The sequence below is a fragment of the Notothenia coriiceps genome, unplaced genomic scaffold (assembly GCF_000735185.1).
Source record: "Notothenia coriiceps isolate Sejong01 unplaced genomic scaffold, NC01 NC01_scaffold00017713, whole genome shotgun sequence".
NCBI classification, from domain to species: Eukaryota; Metazoa; Chordata; class Actinopteri; order Perciformes; family Nototheniidae; genus Notothenia; species Notothenia coriiceps.
Window position 1 is genome coordinate 227933 of NW_011350414.1, and position 19338 is coordinate 247270.

General features: G+C 39.6%; 3 protein-coding genes across 4 annotated transcripts; 1 reads left to right on the forward strand and 2 right to left on the reverse strand.

The window, feature by feature from the left end:
• Positions 1-81: 81 nt before the first annotated feature.
• Positions 82-8448, reverse strand: rab3da (RAB3D, member RAS oncogene family, a). Its single transcript, XM_010777044.1, has 5 exons — positions 8297-8448; positions 5729-5962; positions 1677-1795; positions 1035-1159; positions 82-928 (listed from the first exon to the last, which is right to left on the reverse strand). Exons 2-5 carry the CDS (start codon positions 5960-5962, stop codon positions 741-743), a joined length of 666 nt encoding a protein of 221 aa, XP_010775346.1. The 5' UTR covers positions 8297-8448; the 3' UTR covers positions 82-740.
• A 943-nt stretch (positions 8449-9391) lies between these two features.
• On the reverse strand, positions 9392-13452 carry pld6 (phospholipase D family, member 6). 2 transcript variants are annotated; one of them, XM_010777047.1, is made up of 4 exons: positions 13353-13443; positions 12719-12899; positions 12067-12296; positions 9392-10228 (listed from the first exon to the last, which is right to left on the reverse strand). In XM_010777047.1, the coding sequence occupies exons 2-4, from the start codon at positions 12895-12897 to the stop codon at positions 9951-9953; spliced, it is 687 nt and encodes a 228-aa protein (XP_010775349.1). In that variant the 5' UTR covers positions 12898-12899; positions 13353-13443; the 3' UTR covers positions 9392-9950. The 2 variants fall into 2 exon arrangements, with proteins under 2 accessions (XP_010775349.1, XP_010775350.1); XM_010777048.1 differs by having other exon boundaries at positions 9398-10228; positions 12719-12761; positions 13353-13452.
• Positions 13453-13493: 41 nt separating this feature from the next.
• Positions 13494-15920, forward strand: elof1 (elongation factor 1). The gene is made up of 4 exons (XM_010777045.1): positions 13494-13571; positions 13903-14036; positions 14147-14217; positions 14842-15920. The coding sequence occupies exons 2-4, from the start codon at positions 13924-13926 to the stop codon at positions 14904-14906; spliced, it is 249 nt and encodes an 82-aa protein (XP_010775347.1). The 5' UTR covers positions 13494-13571; positions 13903-13923; the 3' UTR covers positions 14907-15920.
• Positions 15921-19338: the final 3418 nt, after the last annotated feature.

The window sequence follows — 19338 nt, forward strand, 5'->3', positions numbered from 1 at the left end:
AATGTTTCCTGTTAGTAAGAAGTGTTTAATTTAGAAAATAACATTTCATTACATTGTGCAAATGAAAACCATCAGACACACTGTATTGATCCACATCTTTTAATACCCACTTTTAGAGATACAAAATAAACCTGGCAAAAGAAAGTCATTAATTAGCATTAACCATTGAAAGGTACAAAAAGAATAAAACAAAATATATAAATTAAAGCTGATGAGAATATCCCTTAGTAATTACAAGTCTGGACTGCGCACATAGACCTGGAATGACACAGCACCTTTCAGGTATGTTTCACTTCAACCTTCAGGTATGTTTCACTTTGGACTGAACCGTCAGTGAGCCTCAGCAGTTCACATGATACAGTTTAGTGCAGCGATGACTCACAGTGATGCATTTTCATGCAGCAACCACAAGGGGGTAGCATGACACAAGTAAATCGCAGTGATCCACACACCATGCTGATTTTGCTAATGCCTTTCTTTCACATCCTGGCCTGCAACAGGTGCTGTTCACTCACTAGACAAGAAATAACAAAGCAGTGTTGTCAGGCAAAAGGCACGGCTGCTTTGTGCAGCTCTTTGGCATCTCAGTGTAACAGTCACATTACGATGAAGCTGCAGTCGTCACCAAGTTATGAAAAGATCAAATTAAAAAAAGAAAGCCGAGCATCCATGATATTATTGCCTCAACATGAATAACTACATTCACAATGATAGATTTAGATCCTTTCAATTGCCAGCCATCAGCATGCACAGCCGCCTGGGCTGCTGCTGGGCGTCTCCTTCAGGCCGGCCTCATTCTGATTGGCTGACGGACTCGAATCACCGTTGACGCTCTCGCTCATCTTCTCGCAGATGACGTCCACCAGCTTGTCAAAAACCTGCTTTACATTGATGTTGTCTTTGGCACTGGCCTCAAAGAACTGGAAGCCTGCAAACAGATAGACGAGTGACAATTCAATCATTTGTTTATATAATTGAGTTTGTCTGGTGGGTGCTTGCAGAGCATGTTATGGGAGTGAGGGTGTGTCACTAACCGAGCTCTGAGGCCAGTCTATGGGCGTCCTCAGTAGGGACCTGCCTGTCCTCCTCCAGGTCCAGCTTATTGCCCACCAGCACTACCTGAGCGTTGCCCCACGAGTACGTCTTAATCTGGGTTGCCCTGGAAACACCAATACAACATTTTCACAAAAGCTTTGCTGCATTTCCTACAGCCAGTGGTGGAAAGAAACAAAGCACATGTAATCTGTGTGTGCTGTGCTCATATGCAGTTAAGTGCTTGGATTTAATTTAAGCAATTTGATGTAAAGCTACTGTACTTTATACCTTTATGACACTACATTTCAGAGGAGAATCGTGTATTTTTTTATATATACTGTATGTAAATATATCTAATATTTATGCATGGTCAAATATGTATATATGTTCATTTAAATTCATTTCTTATTTTATCATTTTTATGATTTGATGTTATCCTTCATTTTATTAATCTGTGTGAATCTGTGCTGCCCTGCTTTTCATCCTTACCCTGTTGCTGTTAAACTACTGAATTTCCCCACAGGGATTAATAAAGGTCCATCTTATCTTGTCTTTTTACGCTGCATAGTTTGAGAAATTCCTTCCTCTACACATTCTAATATACTTAATGGTTTTATGGTAAGATCTGCAGGTCTACCCACCAGTCCTGCACAGCGCAGAAAGACTCCTGACTGGTGATATCGTACATGAGCAGGAACCCCATGGCTCCTCTGTAGTACGCTGTGGTGATGGTCCGGTAGCGCTCCTGCCCTGCAGTGTCCTGTAAACACACGACACACTTGAGAAATGCATTTCTTTTTCTGATTTGGTGCAATGTCCTTATTGTTTAAACAGCTACTCAAAGGAACATGACAGGGTTAACTCTGTGAACCATTGGGTACCAACCCTGGGAACAGAAGCTAATCCCTCCCATCATGTGTTGGTGTGGCCCCACCCTGTTATACACCAGGATATGCTCTCTGCTTCTTGGCTCTGCCTTAAGGATAAGAAATAGAGATTTATCTTTTCTAGTTTATGCTGTGGTCTGATTGCGGGAAAGCTGTTTGTGCATTTAACGATAACTGATGTGGATATGTTAGAACTGCACCCAGAAAAAGCTGTTAAACTAATAGGTTTAAATCTTCTGCCCTGATCAAATTAAGAGCCAGCTGCTGTCATGTATAATACAAACATATCTCTTAAAGATGGAGATTCAGGGCTTGACCGTGCATTACATAGTAGATTAGTTACCGCTGTCTCCAACACCCTTATGCCAAACTTTATGCAGGGTCTTACAAAATGAGTTTAGCTTGTTTCAATAGCCCCAGGAAACCCATTCAAGTTGCAGCCAATTCCATTTTACTTGGCACCTTCCTCGTGTATTAGTATGCAACTGTACTATTGTTAAGCAGAGCAGAGAAGGCTATGCTGAATACATTAAGCTACAAAAAGATGTATTACTTTAATCTAACAGGAGTACTGTGGGTGAGCCCTCGCCTTCCACTAACGTTCAGCGATACATCTGTCCTGGGTGTCAGTGTGCGCAGTAAGCACATTCAGCTCCAGCAGCTCAAACCCATGCATCTTTCATGAACCCTGCTCTCTGGGGACCATGTTAGACATCAACTGTCATTAACTCCAGAGTGTGAGAAATGAGTTTACGCCACAGCCATGACAGGCAGCAGCGTGTAAGAGGGCAAACTGGGGAATGAGGTGAGGATAAACAGTCTATGTTGTTCAACAGTACTTTCAAAAGAACCCCTTGGCTGGAGATGTGTTATAGAACCTCCTAACCCCAAGGTAAATGCTGTTAATTACCTGCAGTAAATTACAGCTCTGATATTAAATAGTCGGCAGCGTTTCATACTCAATTTGGATGATGTATGGTCTGTCAAGCCGGCTCGTTCTGTATGGTATAATATTTTATCTGCTGTGGGGAGTGAAATGGTTCCTTAGCATTCTCCAGGAAATTATTAGGAGCTCTTCAGACCCTAATGATGTGAGGGTCGCATATATTTTCTAAGTGACACCTCTGCTGTAGGCTGACTACACTCATAATCATTAAACTAACTCAATTAGTCACATTTTTGTTCTTCTCAGACTTGTTTTGGTCAAAAGATGGACAACAAAGAGTCTTATGGTTATTTTCTTTCTCCTCATTTAACTGAATGATGCTATGGGGTTGGATACCCTACTGTCTGTTTTCTACAATACTTAAGCACCATTGAAAACCTGCTATGCTTCACTCATGGAGAGTGTGATCAATCTATGTTTTGTATATAGTTGGTTATTAATGGCCATTAAACTTTTTTTGCCCTTTTTCATTAATTTGATGGTCCAATAATAATGTTAAGCCAAAATGAGTTTAGTTAAAGACAATTTACATAAATAAAGTATATTGAAATGAATGGGAGAGATGACAAATTCTTCCATAACCAACCTAAAACAAGAAAAGGAATCTGGATTTAAAAGGATTCATTTGACATGCTATGGTATCTATGTTTTCGAAAGTGCAAATAGTATTGTAGCGGCGAAAATCAAAGAAATAAAACTGAAAATGTACTCAAATTAAAAAACTGCTGCAGAAGCAAATGTATTATTATTAAGTGTAATTATTTTAATAAAGTAATTCTTTATGCTTTTATTTTGAAGGTGGTTTTGTGCACCAGGTGATTATGTATATATGTTGGAGACAGGTGGTGGGATTGTCAAACCAGAGACCCCTGAAAGTGATTTCAGATCAACGGCTTTGAACCAGTCCCAGCTACATGCTAAATGTGCAAAAGTATAAAAAAGTATATAAGTACAAATCCAGAAAAGATTACTTCTTCTATTTTTTTCAGACGGTCTGCCATTTATGAGTCAGAGTGGTTAAAAAAAACTACTCCTATTAGGTTTTTATACTCCGCACTTTAAACTTTTTATGTGCCAGATGAATTAGAGTGAAATCTTGTCGAACTGTAACACAGTGCCAGCTTTTACTTCCTTGGTTCTGCACTGAGCAAACATCCATCAGTTTGTTCTGGCAGACTTCCACTCCTTTCTCCCTGCTGCAGATCAGAAACTAGATTATGTGGATGTCATGGTAAACGTTTTGAAGGTGAAGGAATGTAAATATGTTTTTACTAGCTTTGCTTTTTGATTACTTTAAAGAAGAAATCCTGTAATTTATTTAAATAGCAAAACGCAACATCTTGCAAGAAACAGCGTCTGAGGGCTTCTTAACATTTACTAAACGAAGAATGTGTCATACTCACTTAACGGGAAGAAACTCAGCTTTTAGACAATATTAACCATGTTTAGCTAAATGAAACAAAAGGATAATAACAAAGGCTCTGAATTACCCCGGAGCGAAAACATGCTAACGCAATTAGCACAGAACTCAAGTTAAATCCCCTTGATTAGCAAACTGAGATTCCACAGATTCCAGACGTATAAGTATCATCACTGAGCGATCAGAACTCGCGACATGGGAAGCAAACATAGACATCACACAACGTAGCATTACGGAGCAAACACAGGAGAGATTCTTAGCTATGCTGTTGTTCTGAACAGTTGTGTTCAATGGCATTAAAACGATAAAAACGCTGCTGAAGGTTAATCCAATGTGTCTGTGTCACTTTGAAATGATTACTGATAATCCATCTTCATATTTATGTCAATAACGGAGATTTCATATTAGCTGCTACGAGAGTGTATGACAGCTTCCGGTTCCAGGGCATTCTGGCTACGCATCACTCATTCACCAATGGGTAATGTTTAGATGGATTTTATGAACTTCCTCTCGATTCTATTGGCTCTAATTGTTAAAAAGAGGTGTCAATATGACACTATCATATGTTATAGTTTGGATTCCTAAAGCTTTTAGTCTACTATCCCATCATTCAAGGGTGGTTTTCACTATAAGTCATGTTTTTTTTTGGACGGACACTATAATTTAATTTTTTTTACTATGTTCAATCTGAATTTACTTTAAAATAAAAAAAATCTATATTGATTCTGACTTTTCTACATCCAACTCACAGGTTTGTCATTGCTTTGAGAAAAAAGATTATTAATTTACCCCTTTTAGAAGTGAAGTTATAGTCAATTGTTCTGGGAATGTCATTTTCGAGCCTGAGGCCTGAAAAACAGGCTCGGGGTTTAACTGGACTACAATTCACAAAAAAAAAATCAAGAATGAGCTATTCAAAGGTTTGATTTATTAACACCTTCTTTAAAACCTTAGTTACTAACAATATTGTAATTTCTAACTGGTGGGAAGTTATGCTGTAAATAACTTTAAAAATAGTTTCAGAATGATGCCAACATTTGTTTCTGGCCATCTTTCAGTCTTTCTACCCCAAAATCCTTTGCTCTAGATTTATATTAGTTAACTATTTCCCATTCTTAGTTTATCTATAAAAAAAGACCTCTGTAAAAATGGTGCACCAGAAAAGCTCTACATCCCTTTTTGGTAGGTTTATCAAGTGGCAAGCTGAATACAGTCAAACTGTCAATTAAATAGATGAAAAATACAATATTTCTTTAGTATATCAGCATATTCAATGAAAGTGTATACTTGCATAATTCCTGAGATTTGTTAGGTTGTATCCACATAGTTGAATTCACTTATTTTAAGTTGTTTTGGCCAAAGCATCAGCTAAATAAATGTTAAGTCCCCGTCTTCCTCTATCAGCATATTTCAAAGATCAATGTGTATTCTCCAACTGACCCAGATCTGAAGTTTGACCCTCTTGTCGTTCCTGTAGATGGTCTTGACTTTGAAGTCGATGCCCACTGTGCTGACAAAGGCCGACGTGAAGGAGTCGTCTGCAAAGCGGAACAGGAAGGAAGTCTTTCCCACGCTGCTGTTGCCGATGATCAGCAGCTTAAACATGTAGTCGAAGTTCTGGTCGGCTGCATCTTTATGCTCCTGGCCCGCCCCTGGATCTCTGGTTAGTGCCATCTATTAAAAGAAGAAGGACAAGAGAAGAAGAATGATACTTCAGACTCTAAAATGTATGAATAGATTGTGAAACTCAACTTGATAAAGTATCCACAGTCATTTCAAATGTTTCTAATGGAATCTAGGATAAAGGGGGGGAAATGTGATTCATTCTCAAATAAATATAGCAGCAAAAAGTATTTTGTTTTCAATGTGAGGATTGGCTGCTCTTCTCAGTTTTATATCAGTGTAAATAAATACCTTTTGGTTTCTGACTGCTGGTAAAGCCATTTGAAGACATCACATTTTGGTTTTATATAAGCTTAATCCATTCAAAAAAGACAAAATAACCAACAGCCTTGCAAACAATACAGCAGAAAACAATAAACATTAAATGTGTACATATAGACAGAAGAGAAAGATAATCAATAAAGCACCTTTTCAATAAACAATACAAAATATAAAGAATACTATAAAAGATCAACCAACAACTAGGGCTGCTCGATTATGGCAAAAATCATAATCTCGATTATTTGGGTCAATAATTGATATCACGATTACTAAAAAAATTACTTTGAAAACATCAATGTATTGAAAAGAAAATATTTAGTATGTTTTTAACAGTTGATTACCTTGAACCTTAAGTGTAATTCAATTGAAAAACCATAAATAAAAAAATATATTTATATTTTTCATAATTTTTCATAATCGTTGCAAGCCAACATCGTAATTGCGATTCAAATATGATTAATTGAGCAGCCCTACCAACAACAACTAATAAAAACATAAAAATATAAAACTATACACATAACACAAGCTTCTTAAATGTATAAGATAATTGAAAGGGCAAAACTGAGTGGAAGAAATATATTAATAAATATATACATTTAAGAAACTATATGAAGCCTGGAGTTCTCTGCGGGCCAGGGGTAAATATCTTAACTGAATATTTTAACTGATGAAAAAAACAAATGGGATTAATTCTAGCCCCTGCTAGATACCAGTGTATTACAGAAGCATTGCAACATGCAACAAGTATGCCAGCTATGTGCCAGGCGCAGGGTGCTCAGCTGATAAAGCCCCTATCATATAGTAAGCATTCGATATGAGTAATAAGTAGGCTCCATATCTTCCTCCCTGGCTGACGCTGGCTTATTTAAAGATTGGTGGGGTTGGGGATGTCTGGGACAGAAATGTGGAAAGACAGTACTCATTTGTTCAATTGACAGAGTGAGGAATCCCAGCTATTTGAGAATTCACAGACACAGGCCTGAAATTGATCCACAGTAAAAGCTGAGCAGATGTTGGTAAATGGACGTGTTGTTTTAACTATGGTCTACCTCCCCACCCCCCAATATTCTTTAGCTCTCATCCCTGTGTTATGAATCACAAACAGGGCCGCTCCTTCCACCCTCTATCCGTCATCCCCTGCTCGCTCTGTCCATTTGTCACATGGATGCGTTTAGCAAAACTTATGGGATAAGTGGACGCGCTGAGCGGTGGGCGAGGGGGCAATATATTCTCCACCGATTCCTGTACATTTCATCCATCATCCACCTGACCTACTGACACTCCCATTTAAACACACCAACACCCATTTATCTTCCTTTACTTTCTCTCTCATTCTCACCCATCTATGCATCCCTCCTGTCATCATCCATCCATATCTCCCCCCTCCCACGCCACACTCTCTCCTTCCTCCATCTTTCTGCATCATAAGAAAGCTGACCAATGCATTCATCCTCACATCCTCTACCCCCCTCCCACCCTCTCCCCTCAGAGAGGCTGAGCCCAGTCCTGTTGTACTCCCTAATAGCTGAGATCTCTCAGGAGACATGCTCAGGAATATAACTTCCAAGACCTTAAAGAGGGACCGGTTGCTGTGCACTCTCAGCAAAACAACTAATATCCGCGCATGCGCTAACACGTCAGTAGGACAATGCAAACAAATAGCTGTTTTGAGGTTTATTACTCGGGATGCTATAACTAAAGCAAAAAAAAAAAAGGCCATTTCGCATAAAAGCAGCATAATACTAAATATGAATCATGAACAGATGTTGACACCTGGCATAAAATACATGGAAATGAGTATTGGAAATGGGGTTTGCAGTTAGCTGTGGGGACACATGGGCTCGTGACACTTGTTGAAAGTTAGAAATAATCTAAATAAATATATACAAACCAGCCTCAAGTACGAGTACGACACACGCAAAGTTTTCTGAGATAAAAGGTGGACAATGTTTCACAGTTAGCCTAATTTGCCTACACTGCTCCACCATACGGTAGCTCTACCGAACCGATAGCATTAAAACAAACACTCCACTGTTTTTGACAACTGTGTGGAGAGTAAATTACCCTGGATGTGGTTTATAAACACGTCTCCTCCGTCCTTCCCGCGGTCTTCCTCCTCTACCTGAAGCCGATGGGTGTGCGCTGCTGTCGGGCGCTGAACTTCACGCGCTCCGCTCCGGATCTCCAGGCTGTGCATGCGCCTGTCAGGACACCACCGTGCAACGAGTCAAGTCAGCAAGGATATAGAAACGGAACTTCCGGTAGAACTTTCAAAATAAAACCATTCGTTGTCTTTCAATCTTATGTGAGATTCAACCAGACTGTATATGTGATCCTGTGATGATAGTTCCAGAGTTGTTGTAGTATTTATTTTTTAAGAGCTGTGACTGATAATTCTTTAATTAATCCAATATTGTAACGATTTGAAATTGGTCAGAAACTAGTCAAACGTGCGAAATGTAAACATTATCAAATGCATTGTGTTGACTAACCAAGAGTGTGGGAAACTTTAGATATTCAATATCATGATACAAATTAAAGATTTGCAGCAAACTGATTAATTTACATACATACTACATTGACAGTTTGCATGAGCAGTTGTGCTGCCAGACTTTTAATTTGAAGGTTGACTCACTTTATTTCCGGAACTATTCTGTCGTAATTGACGCAGACTCATTAGTTACTTTTATGCGTCCCTGCTGTAAACAGTGTTGAATGGGACAGGCATTACGCTGCACAAGTAACGCATCCAAACTCATGACCTCTCCGTTTAATAGGTCACATTAATACCGTGGCTAAAATATAGCAGCTGATTCGTAAGGTCTAACATTCCCATTTTAAACGCTAAACTTTAAGATGTAAATCTCTGAAATATTACGAGTCTTGAATCAGACAAACCCAAGTTCTGGTATTTTCAACAAGCATCATCCTGACTGTGAGCAATGCAGGGGAGTCATGCACCCAGGCACATCTTTCATGTCCAAACGGGATAAGCTCTACTTGGGTTTGCAAAGCACAAAGAACGGTTTTGTTTAGCAGCGAGAGAACCAGCATGCTTCTCTGCTGTAAGGCCTGATTGCGAATGAGACAGAGTAAATCATGTTGGAGCAAGAGAAAATCTACAGCTGCAGGGCAGTGATGCAAACAACCTGCCAAAACTGCAGTGGGAAAGACTTTTTTTATTTGTACTTGGCAACACATCGTCCCTGAGACTGCAGTAGCAGACACTAAACAACACACTATTTACAGAAAGTGTACTTCAGACTGGAAGAATACACTCACTGTGAAACGTTTTTCTTACCTAGCTTTATGAACACAAAGAAGAAGATTGACAAAAACTCTAAACATGCAATGTCGACCTGTGACATAATATACAGAAAATACAACAGTTAAATGTTTTTTTTAATTAAGAAATGTTCTAAACAAAAACAGAAGCATTCTCTATAGAAGCAATGGATATTAGGCTCATCTTAGTTCTGTGCCAAAAAGTACAAAATGTACAGGAACTCTCACATGCAGAACATTTTCCGATACATATTTAAAATAAAACCTGTATCAGCTTGAACAGTAACATTGTTACTTTGGCCAAAAGCAACAGTCTGTTTCGTAAAATAAGAACATATAAAAGTCTCTAAATGCTTTATGGCCCAGCTGACCAAACGGTTTTTACATGCATACCTTCTACTTCAAACGTTGAAGAGCTCTGACTTATTACTCATCATGGCTTGTCAGTGCTGGGTATGGTAGGTTTGTCAGCAGGTTTTGGGTCACTTAAGTGGAAGTATTGGGCTGGATCGCTGTGCAGCCATAAACGTTGGAACTCTTTAAGGAATGGACCCACCAGGTCCGGATCCTCGGTGACGATGACGTTCTCCTTATTGCTCTGCACCGCTGTCATCGTCCAGTTGAGGGAGCCGGTGATGAGCAGCCGGTTGTCCACCACCGCAAACTTGTGATGCATGTACACAGAGCCCAGGTCGCAACGCGCACAGATCCCTGGGGAGCAGAGAGGGGAGAACCAGAATCAGAACACCTTCAATCGTCCCACAGAGGAGACATTTACATTTGTTACAGCAAGTAAAGAGAGGAGGTTGGAGAATAGTGTTTTAGGCTAAGAGATTGTTCTTCAGTGTGTGCAATGTTTTTCTAGGTTGCGCTCAAAAAACCTCAATGTAAAGCAGGGATGTTGAATACGACATAATGTTCTGACCTGACCAGAGGAAACAAATAGATGGTTTATATTTGTAGAAAACAAGTGCCTTTAAACCTCAGCACTTCTCTACAGACTAGTTATCCCCATTGCAACAATGTGTGTAAATGGGTGAATGAGGCAAATTGTAAATAGTTGTTGTCCCCTTACAAACCTAGGGAGACATTATGGTATAGCAGTACATTTATCATTTAAAGTCACATGAATGTTTTCATTTTCCACTTCCTTTTTCTTGTACAGACTGAGAAGAAGAATCATTTTCATAGAGAAACCCAAGAAGGAGCTATGACATCTGACATACATTTTAAACCTTTATATTTATTTCACTTGTCTTGATTTCTCAAATATACAATATGTATGTTTTTCTATGATTACTCTCACCTTTTAAAAAAAAACAAATATGTTCATATTCTGATAGTGTTGAGTATTGCAAATACAAGTCTGCTTACTAAAGGTCTGCAAAGTAAAAAAAACATTAATACAAGTTCTAATACAGAACAAATACAAAATGTTTTAAGAGTTTGTAAATAAATTTTTTTATTTTCTATTGTGTTCAAGAGAAACTATCTAAGACAGAAGCATTATTTTTGTATGATAAAATATTGGGTTTGCAGATTGGACTGCAGGAAAAACTTTCAAGAGAGACATGCAAATTCTCTCTTGAAAGGTTAAGTGCATGCCCCTTCAAAGAAAATGAAAAACAATTACCACAAATGTGTTTTTGATAAACCATTTCTCTTGCAGGAAACATATCCCCTTGACCCCCTAATTGCAGTGTGTAAATGCTTTTTGAAAATTTGTTCAGCTCAAAGTGAAGAGAGTCAAAAAGCAATCTTAAAAGAGTAAATGCAACTGGCTATTAAAGTCTGATGTCTCTCCAGTTCCAACACACACACACACACACACACACACACACACACACACACACACACACACACACACACACACACACACACACAGAGTTATTCGAGGATAAAAAGGTTGCTGTACACAAATGGACAGATTATGAAAAAGGAGCTTATTGTGCCAACGTGATTCTCACATGGTCTGCAGTCAGCATACACACACTTAGAAACACTCTTCCTAATGAAATGTGCTGCTTGCTTGCCAATTTCTTACTTACTTAATTCTTACTTAACAATATGCAGAGGTAGTAATTTATTAAATGCAGAGGGCTGAGAGAGAAAGGGACTCTGACACATGACACAACATCTTTCAGAGCTTTCAGGCCAAGATTATAACTCTGACTCTTAGAAAGCCTTGTAGTAGAAACCTCCATTCACCCAGATATTTCCTATCATCTTTTCATTCACCTGTTAGGAACCATCTAGGACTTACTGACAATAACACTAATAGTCCGAGAACACAGCGGGAGTACCTTTTACTGAGGTAGACCTGAGTCATAGTTCCCGTATTTCAAGTATAATATGACGAGATAATGAGTGAGGTACATGTGCCTTTTGTAACAAATAATATCTCTATTAGGGCTAAATATGACCCCCTGGACCTGCTTGGTGTATTGTTCGGCATAGTGATGCTTCGTTAAGGTGACAATTAAAATCCCCAAGCATGAGGACGTTTAATTTATGATGATTTAAAAAATAAATAGATCTGTTTCTCTTACCGGCTCTGCGAAGAACCCCTATCTGGGAGCCATGGATGGCGGCGTAGTCCTTGTCGCAGAGGACTCGGATGGGGACGCCCCTACATTGCAGTTTTAGCACAGCCTTGCATAGGTCCATGTTGGAGAAGGCAAATACACACACGTCCAGAGAGGAGGAAGCAGACAAGATGCAGCGGAGAAGACGAGTGAAAGAGGTCTCTACGCCGTGAGGCAACGAGCAACAACATGACCTGGAAGAGCAGAAAACAGGAGAAAATAAGTGTGCTGATACTCCAAAGTGTATACTAAACAAGCTTGTTTCTGTGTATGCAGTTTCCTACCCTCTCTTCCAGGTTGCAAAGTTACAATAGCTCTATTCAGCAAGGAATGCTGTTGTATATTTTAAGCTGGCAAAAATGCTTATAGCCCCACTTTTTGGTTTCTCTGTATTATTTTATTTTAAGTACTTATTAAGCAGGTAAAAGACAATTCTGTAAAGTGAAAAACAATTGGGATGAGGAATGGTTATTGCACTGCCTAAATCCACTTACTGAGAGCATCTAGGGGCTATGAATTTTTCCATTAGAAACCATTATCACAACACGCTTGACAGTGATACAGAGAAAATCATATAGCTCTCTTTTACTCAATGTAGCAATTTAGTTCCACCTACTGAGGCAATGAGGGAGCGAAGATGTGCTCCAAGCAGGCCATCTCTGAGGGGAAGAAGAGGACCTCAGTGCGGGCTCTTTTAGGCCTGAGGCGATGGAGGAGCCAACCCAGCAGCTCCACGCTGAGAGAGAGGGCCACCACACCCAGACCCACCACCTTCACCGTCCACATACCTGACATCTCTACAACAATATCATGGATGGTTAAGATCCAAACATGTAGTGTAACGCACACTTTCTGAGCAACCTGACCTAACTGGAAAAGTAAAACAAATTGTTGTTCACTTTTTTTTTTTTTAATGGTATTTAATCAGTGGTTGAAGAAGTAATGTCTAGCTATAGCGCTCTCTAACGTTAGTCGATAATTGTAATATTATGCTATATCCTTCTATTCCACAGAAGCCGATATTTGTCTAGCTTAGCAAGGACATTGATTACAAGGTGTTGGTTATTTGTAAGATATCATTACATATCAGCACAAAACACTGACGAAAGAAGCAAGACTACGGCACAAATGTCATGGAAACCACACTAACTGTCAATATGTCAAAAATATGTAACACACTTAAAGTATGAGTATTTTTTCAGCTCATGTTAAACCATAAAATACAAGTATTTTTAGACAACACAACAAACCTGAGAGCTAGCTTCTGTCGCCACCACGCGGGAGTAGGTCAGGCTGTCTCAGGCGTTGATTCGTCACAGTCAATCGACTTGACTGACGTGTCAGAGAGCCAATCACTAGCCAGGAAGCATTAGCTCTCCTCCAATCATATAATGCGAACAGTTGACGGTGCCGGGGTGTCGTGCAAGCTTTTTCTACTCTACAGCAACGTGTATTTCCTACGAGCAAAGGTAAACAAATTACACTTTTACTACACCTCGTTTAACAATCCCGACATGTTTACCAAGTACGGTTAATCGAGGTATTATCAAATCTGTTTACGTACTAGAGTCCATTTAACTATTCGTCGTGAGGCGATTTATGTTGTACTGGAGATCAACAACAAACATGCTAACGTTAGCCTGCTAACTTTAGTTGCTAACAATATGGAGCGGCAGCAGCTGCCGACTGGAGTGGTTTTCCATTCAAGAGTTTTATTTGAACTCTGTTGATTCTCCTCCAAGCACATGTTCTCCTTGTTGAAGCTGCCTGTTTTTGTCTACTCCTCACCTCCTCACACAGACTTGATTTAGTTTGTTTGAAATGGGTCGTCGCAAGTCTAAAAGAAAGCCCCCTACTAAGAAGAAGATGAGCGATTTGGACTCTCAGTTCACCTGTCCGTTCTGCAACCACGAGAAGTCATGTGATGTCAAAATGTACTTACAATTGCACCAAACAATCCACTCATCAGCAACTAATTCAAGTTACATTTGTTGGTATTTCAGGTTGATGTTGCTAACTTTTGTTGTACTTTTTCTGCACACAGGGAGAGAACCAGAAATACTGGAATAATATCATGCACAGTCTGCTTGGAGGAGTTCCAGACGCCCATTACCTGTATCCTTAAGCAAACGAATCATCATCTTTTACATACATGTATAACATTATTAATGACAGAACCGTTCAAACCACGTTTTTTTTTACAATGAAGTTTCAGTGGTTTTTGAAGCGTGCAATGTTAACTTTTGTTTTTGATAATAGTAGTTCAACAAAATATTTTAAATGTTTTCTTGCTAGTTTGCACTGCAGGCATTTCCACTGGATCCAACGTAGGGCCCAGTATAATTTATATGAAATGCTTTACTGTCTATACTATCTTTTCCAGCATCATAAAGATCTCTGCCCACACTTAAACAAATTGATTAAATCTCTTCTTCCCCTTTTCACTTTCCGAATACATAACGGCACAATACCAAGTCTATATTTTTTAATACATAACCATTCTGGGGCCTGCTTTGAAAAAGCTTAATTTTTTACAAATGTGTGTATTCCAATACAGCCAGCTTAATGTGCGAGTCATTTTGATATCACATGAGTAGGGGTAGGGGGTCTGAATATGATAAGTAATACCTTTTTCAGAAGAGTCTTGATTTACAAAGTTCATATCATCCTGCACCATCATAAAACATTTTTAAACTCTTCAGCAACAAGTTCTCTTCATCCTTAACCCATGCTCCTCAGATCTATCGGAAGCAGTTGATGTGTACAGTGATTGGATAGATGCCTGTGAATCAGCCAATCAGTAGCCTTTGTGGAGTAGGATGTGATTCAGGGAGGGGATGAGGATGTGCCTGATGATCCTGGGCCCATTAGGATCAGGCTGGTCAGAGGACATTTATACAACTTTTTATTTAAAAGCTTTTATATGGTTACTTAAGATTAAAGTTCTGTGAACCAAAGTTTCACTTATGTGGTATTCAGCTCAAAGAGGCTCTGAAGCTCTCCTTTGTCTCATGACTTCTCTTTCTTTGTTATGTTTCAGCCTGCAACTCCAGTGTTGACTATTGAGATTTATACAAAAATAGTGATCTAACCTGAATAATCTTCAAACTTTGAGAGAGATTTTCTATTTTCAATATTAGTTATTTTTAAATGTATTTGTGTAGTCTTTCTGTTTAGGTTTGTAATGGCTAGATGTTGTTAGGTTCAATAAATATCATTTTTACAAGAAGCCTGTGTTGTCAGAAAACAGGCTATTGGCATTTTTATGTAAAAATCAATAAAAAGTTAAATATTTTTGGTCAGCATTATGAGAAAAATATGTGAATATACAGTATGGACCTTCTGTATTATACACTGAGATGAGTTGCAAGGCCTAAATGAGGAAAGGAACCCTCCAGATTTTCAAAGTTAAGGTGTGAGTGACCTTCTTCTTTTGATGAATGTAAACACAGTTCATGAGTGATGCCACGAGTTGTTTCCACAGCTATCCTCATAAAGACCGTTGTGTCACAACATGTCATTCCACTGGAGAGAGGAATGGAAATGTGTAAGATTTATGCTTAACTGCTAAATTCACAGGTTCTGAATTTTTCTTAGGAAATTCTGTTTTCAGTTAATTTTATGTTTTTGGCTTAAATGTTAACATTTTTTTAAATGAGTACAAATGAAATCCTCAAATCAAGTGTTAGTATTCAGTGTTTATTTTACCATGCATTAGCCTCCAGTGTTGAATAGCATAGAGAAATGTGTATTTTTTTCTTTTAATGTTTTGAATTGGATAATTGTGATCATGGAAATAAAGGAGTAATAAGACTTGATGCCAGCATGTGTCTTCATTTGATTGTGTAATGAACTTCATCTACTACATTTCCTTCGAGAACCAACACACTCTTTATGTGATCAAGACGTGGTTGTTTAAACTTGGTTGGATGTAAGTCTTTCTTCAATGGGGGAATATGAAACAAAAGGTAGTCACTAATATTACACAACGCAAACATTAACACCACTGAGCACCACCAGCTGGTGACAGTAGGATGGACAACCTCACAATTATGGTTGGGATTTAGATGAACAATAAAATAAAAGCCAATAAAGAAAAAATGGTTTCAAGAACTCGGCAAGTGTCAGAGATAATAAATAACATTGTGTTTTAAAATAATAAAGGGTTTATAGTTAAAGTGGAATGAGGTGAAAGAACTCAAAGACTTCCAAATTAAGTTTTTATTTGAGTTTGAACCGCTCAGTTACAAAGTCAATTATACACAGTTGTAGTCATCATTTTGGTTAAAAGAAAACCTCACACAAAAACCTATACAACTAGTGAATGGATGGATGAACCACAAAACCCCCCTCCCACATTTCCAGTTCTTTAATTCAAAGACTGTGCCCGTTTCTCGTGTTCACGACTTCTGATCTACTCTCCTGTGGCATCTGTGACCGTGACACAATTTGAGGAGTACAGTGCCCATTCATTCCCACAGAGCACAGGATGAAGCAGACCACAAATGAAAGAAGACACAGTGTAGCGAGGCTGTGCACCGGGCAGGGCTGAGTGATAATAGATGAGATGTGGAGTGCCTGCCCGGGCTCTCCACCCAGGTGGAGTGTCTCCTTGCATGCGCGCACTGCACTGTGTATTGTGTTTGATGATGGACCCCAGCTGGAGAGGTATTGACGACGCCTTATGAAACATGCTGGAGGATGATTACAATGGAGAATGATTATCACTTAGTCTCTCGTCTGTCTCTGCACGTCCCCTCCCACTCCCTCCCCCTCTCTTCTATTCCTCGCTCCTTCTTTCTCCTCTCCCATTCAGCACGCGAGGTCAAGTGTCACTCCGTCTCCGTTGTCAAGGCTGCCAATCACCCACACAGTGAGTGCGAGGCAACTGTTGCCAAGGAAACAGAGCGATTCGGTTGCTAGGCACCTGGAGCTGTGCTCACAATAGTCATTTTGTTGCTTAGAAGCACACACACATGCATACACAAATACACACAAAACCACAGAAAGGGCTTTGTCGAATCAACAAGTTTACACAACGCAATGTCGAAATTTGTATGAATTATAATTACATTCTGTACTTATAAATAACAGATTTGCTTAGGTAGGAGTGCGAAATCATGGAGTAGTACAGGCTAAGAGTGTAATTCATCATGGGCAAATTTGCAAACGGATGCTAATTTACTGCTGAATTAGCAATGCAATGTTGATTTTCTAATTTATAATACTTAGCAATAATGCTAATGCACCAAATATGTAATTCAGGATGTTTTATTCCAACACCTTTGCCTCCTGATTAATCAGCATGCCCTGATGACGAAGAACTCCTCAGACCCACACCTCAAGTTGATCAATAAAAGACATAAACATCCATCATTCTGACTAAGAATAGTTACCCATAAAATCAATCAATCCCTTATTTCCCCACTGGCACATGGACCCAGTGAACCTTGCTGCAGTGTGTGTGCTTTCATACATATGGGGATCTGTCTGTGTACTTGTTTTTATAAGATCCATCAATCCCATATTTCCCCACTGGCATGTAGATCATGTGTACCCTCATGCAGTTTATATACGTGTGTGTGTGTGTGTGTGTGTGTGTGTGTGTGTGTGTGTGTGTGTGTGTGTGTGTGTGTGTGTGTGTGTGTGTGTGTGTGTGTGTTTCCCCATCATGACAGCCAGTCAGCTGAGCCGCATGCTGAAATGTCAGCCACGGGTGCAAGTCTTGACATGTCCTCATGTGTTACTGTCTCCTGTTGCTGCGGCTAAAGGCATCCAACTCTCACACATTTTAAGTATGAGCCAGGGAATACAACAGTGAAAGAGAAGTGGGATGGGAAATGATGGATATGCACGGTTACAATGTACAATCCCATGGTCAGCGCAGCCGTTTACATTCATGAAACCAATTTCGCAAAAACTTGTTTTGGTAAAACGTTTAGAGTAGAGTGTGAAGGGCTGTGAAAGACACTCATCAACTGATAAGATTATGGGCTCACTTGTAAGCACGGCTGACTGACAAGGGTATGTAATCAAGAAGGTTTGGAATTAACGTCTGAGTCTGAAGGCTTTTGTGTTAAGCTCCCTGAACTAATGCCCGGGGGGTTTAGCTTAGTGGCATGGTGCAAGTCCCCCCCCCAGCAGCACCTCTGCAGGAGAAGCTCAACCTGGCCAGCGAAACAAACTCATTTCCTCCACAGGTGTAAAGAGTGACATGGTTGATAAATCTATGATGATAAAACCTTTTCAGTGGCTGGATTTGATTTGGCTAGCCCTGATTGCGGTTCTATTTAAAAACCTTCCTGATTGAACAAAATAAGCCTTTCCCCTCGTAAAAAGTCACCTCTGGGTTCTTAATTAAAAACCACCCCAATGTCTGTGTCACCTACTCAGCTTGGCTATACATTTTATATGTGTCTGCCTTTGTGCTCTCCTGAATAGAGTCTTGCTTTTGGTCCGCTGTAGATGATAAAGCTTCCACTCGACTACGCGTATTCTCAAGCAATAACATCCACATCTGTATTATCAACCCAAGAATACCCGTGGTCGAGACCGGAGCAAAAGAGGCCCACCTCCTCCCCCTCCATTGCTTCTTTCTCTCCTCTGAGCTCTGGAGCTCATTCTCCTTTTTTCTGTGTGCTTCCCTTCAGCTCCTGCACTCAGAATAAGATTGTAGCGTGGAAGAAGGAGGAGGTCTGTGTGTGTGGAGGCAATTTCTTTAAGGACACCACCTAGAAATAAGAGAGACAAAAGAGATCATATTTATCCTTGCAATAGCATTGCTCAGAGGTTATATTACACATTTCACGCACGCTTTAAGTCACATATTGAGCTCATTGTAACTATTAACCAGATTTTAAAGCTTAAACCACACACACACGCATATTCACACACACGCAACCTGCTATGGATCTTTACCTGAGCTGCACCAAGTAAACAGATTGCACTGCCAACAGCTAGTCCCTTTGCTCTTCCTTGTATCAAGCAACCATTTAACCAAGAGCTGAGGGAGAGGGCAGGCTCACCAATTATCAAATAGGTGTCATTGTGTGTTACACTGCAGTGAGGGGGGGGGGACTGATTACCAAACAGATGTTCAGCTCTCACCTCCATCCTCCTCACCTCATGTCTTCCATCATTTCATTTTCCTTGTTTTCGGCATCTATCTCCTCTTATTGTTGGAAGGCTCTCTTGTATGTCGTCGTCCCCCCCCCTCCATCTCCCTTCCCTCTCACA

Bases quoted from the DNA above. Each gene is read 5' to 3' on its own strand.
- rab3da (XM_010777044.1), bottom strand. From the start codon at position 5,962: ATGGCACTAACCAGAGATCCAGGGGCGGGCCAGGAGCATAAAGATGCA. The intron at 1,796-5,728 runs GTCAGTTGGAGA...GTGTGTTTACAG, and splicing joins GGGTCAAACTTCAGATCTGG to GACACTGCAGGGCAGGAGCG. The intron at 1,160-1,676 runs GTGGGTAGACCT...TGGTGTTTCCAG, and splicing joins TTCTGCGCTGTGCAGGACTG to GGCAACCCAGATTAAGACGT.
- pld6 (XM_010777047.1), bottom strand. From the start codon at position 12,897: ATGTCAGGTATGTGGACGGTGAAGGTGGTGGGTCTGGGTGTGGTGGCC. The intron at 12,297-12,718 runs GTAGGTGGAACT...CTGCTCTTCCAG, and splicing joins TTCGCTCCCTCATTGCCTCA to GTCATGTTGTTGCTCGTTGC. The intron at 10,229-12,066 runs GTAAGAGAAACA...TCTGCTCCCCAG, and splicing joins AGGGGTTCTTCGCAGAGCCG to GGATCTGTGCGCGTTGCGAC.
- elof1 (XM_010777045.1), top strand. From the start codon at position 13,924: ATGGGTCGTCGCAAGTCTAAAAGAAAGCCCCCTACTAAGAAGAAGATG. The intron at 14,037-14,146 runs GTACTTACAATT...TTCTGCACACAG, and splicing joins AAGTCATGTGATGTCAAAAT to GGAGAGAACCAGAAATACTG. The intron at 14,218-14,841 runs GTATCCTTAAGC...CATGCTCCTCAG, and splicing joins GTTCCAGACGCCCATTACCT to ATCTATCGGAAGCAGTTGAT.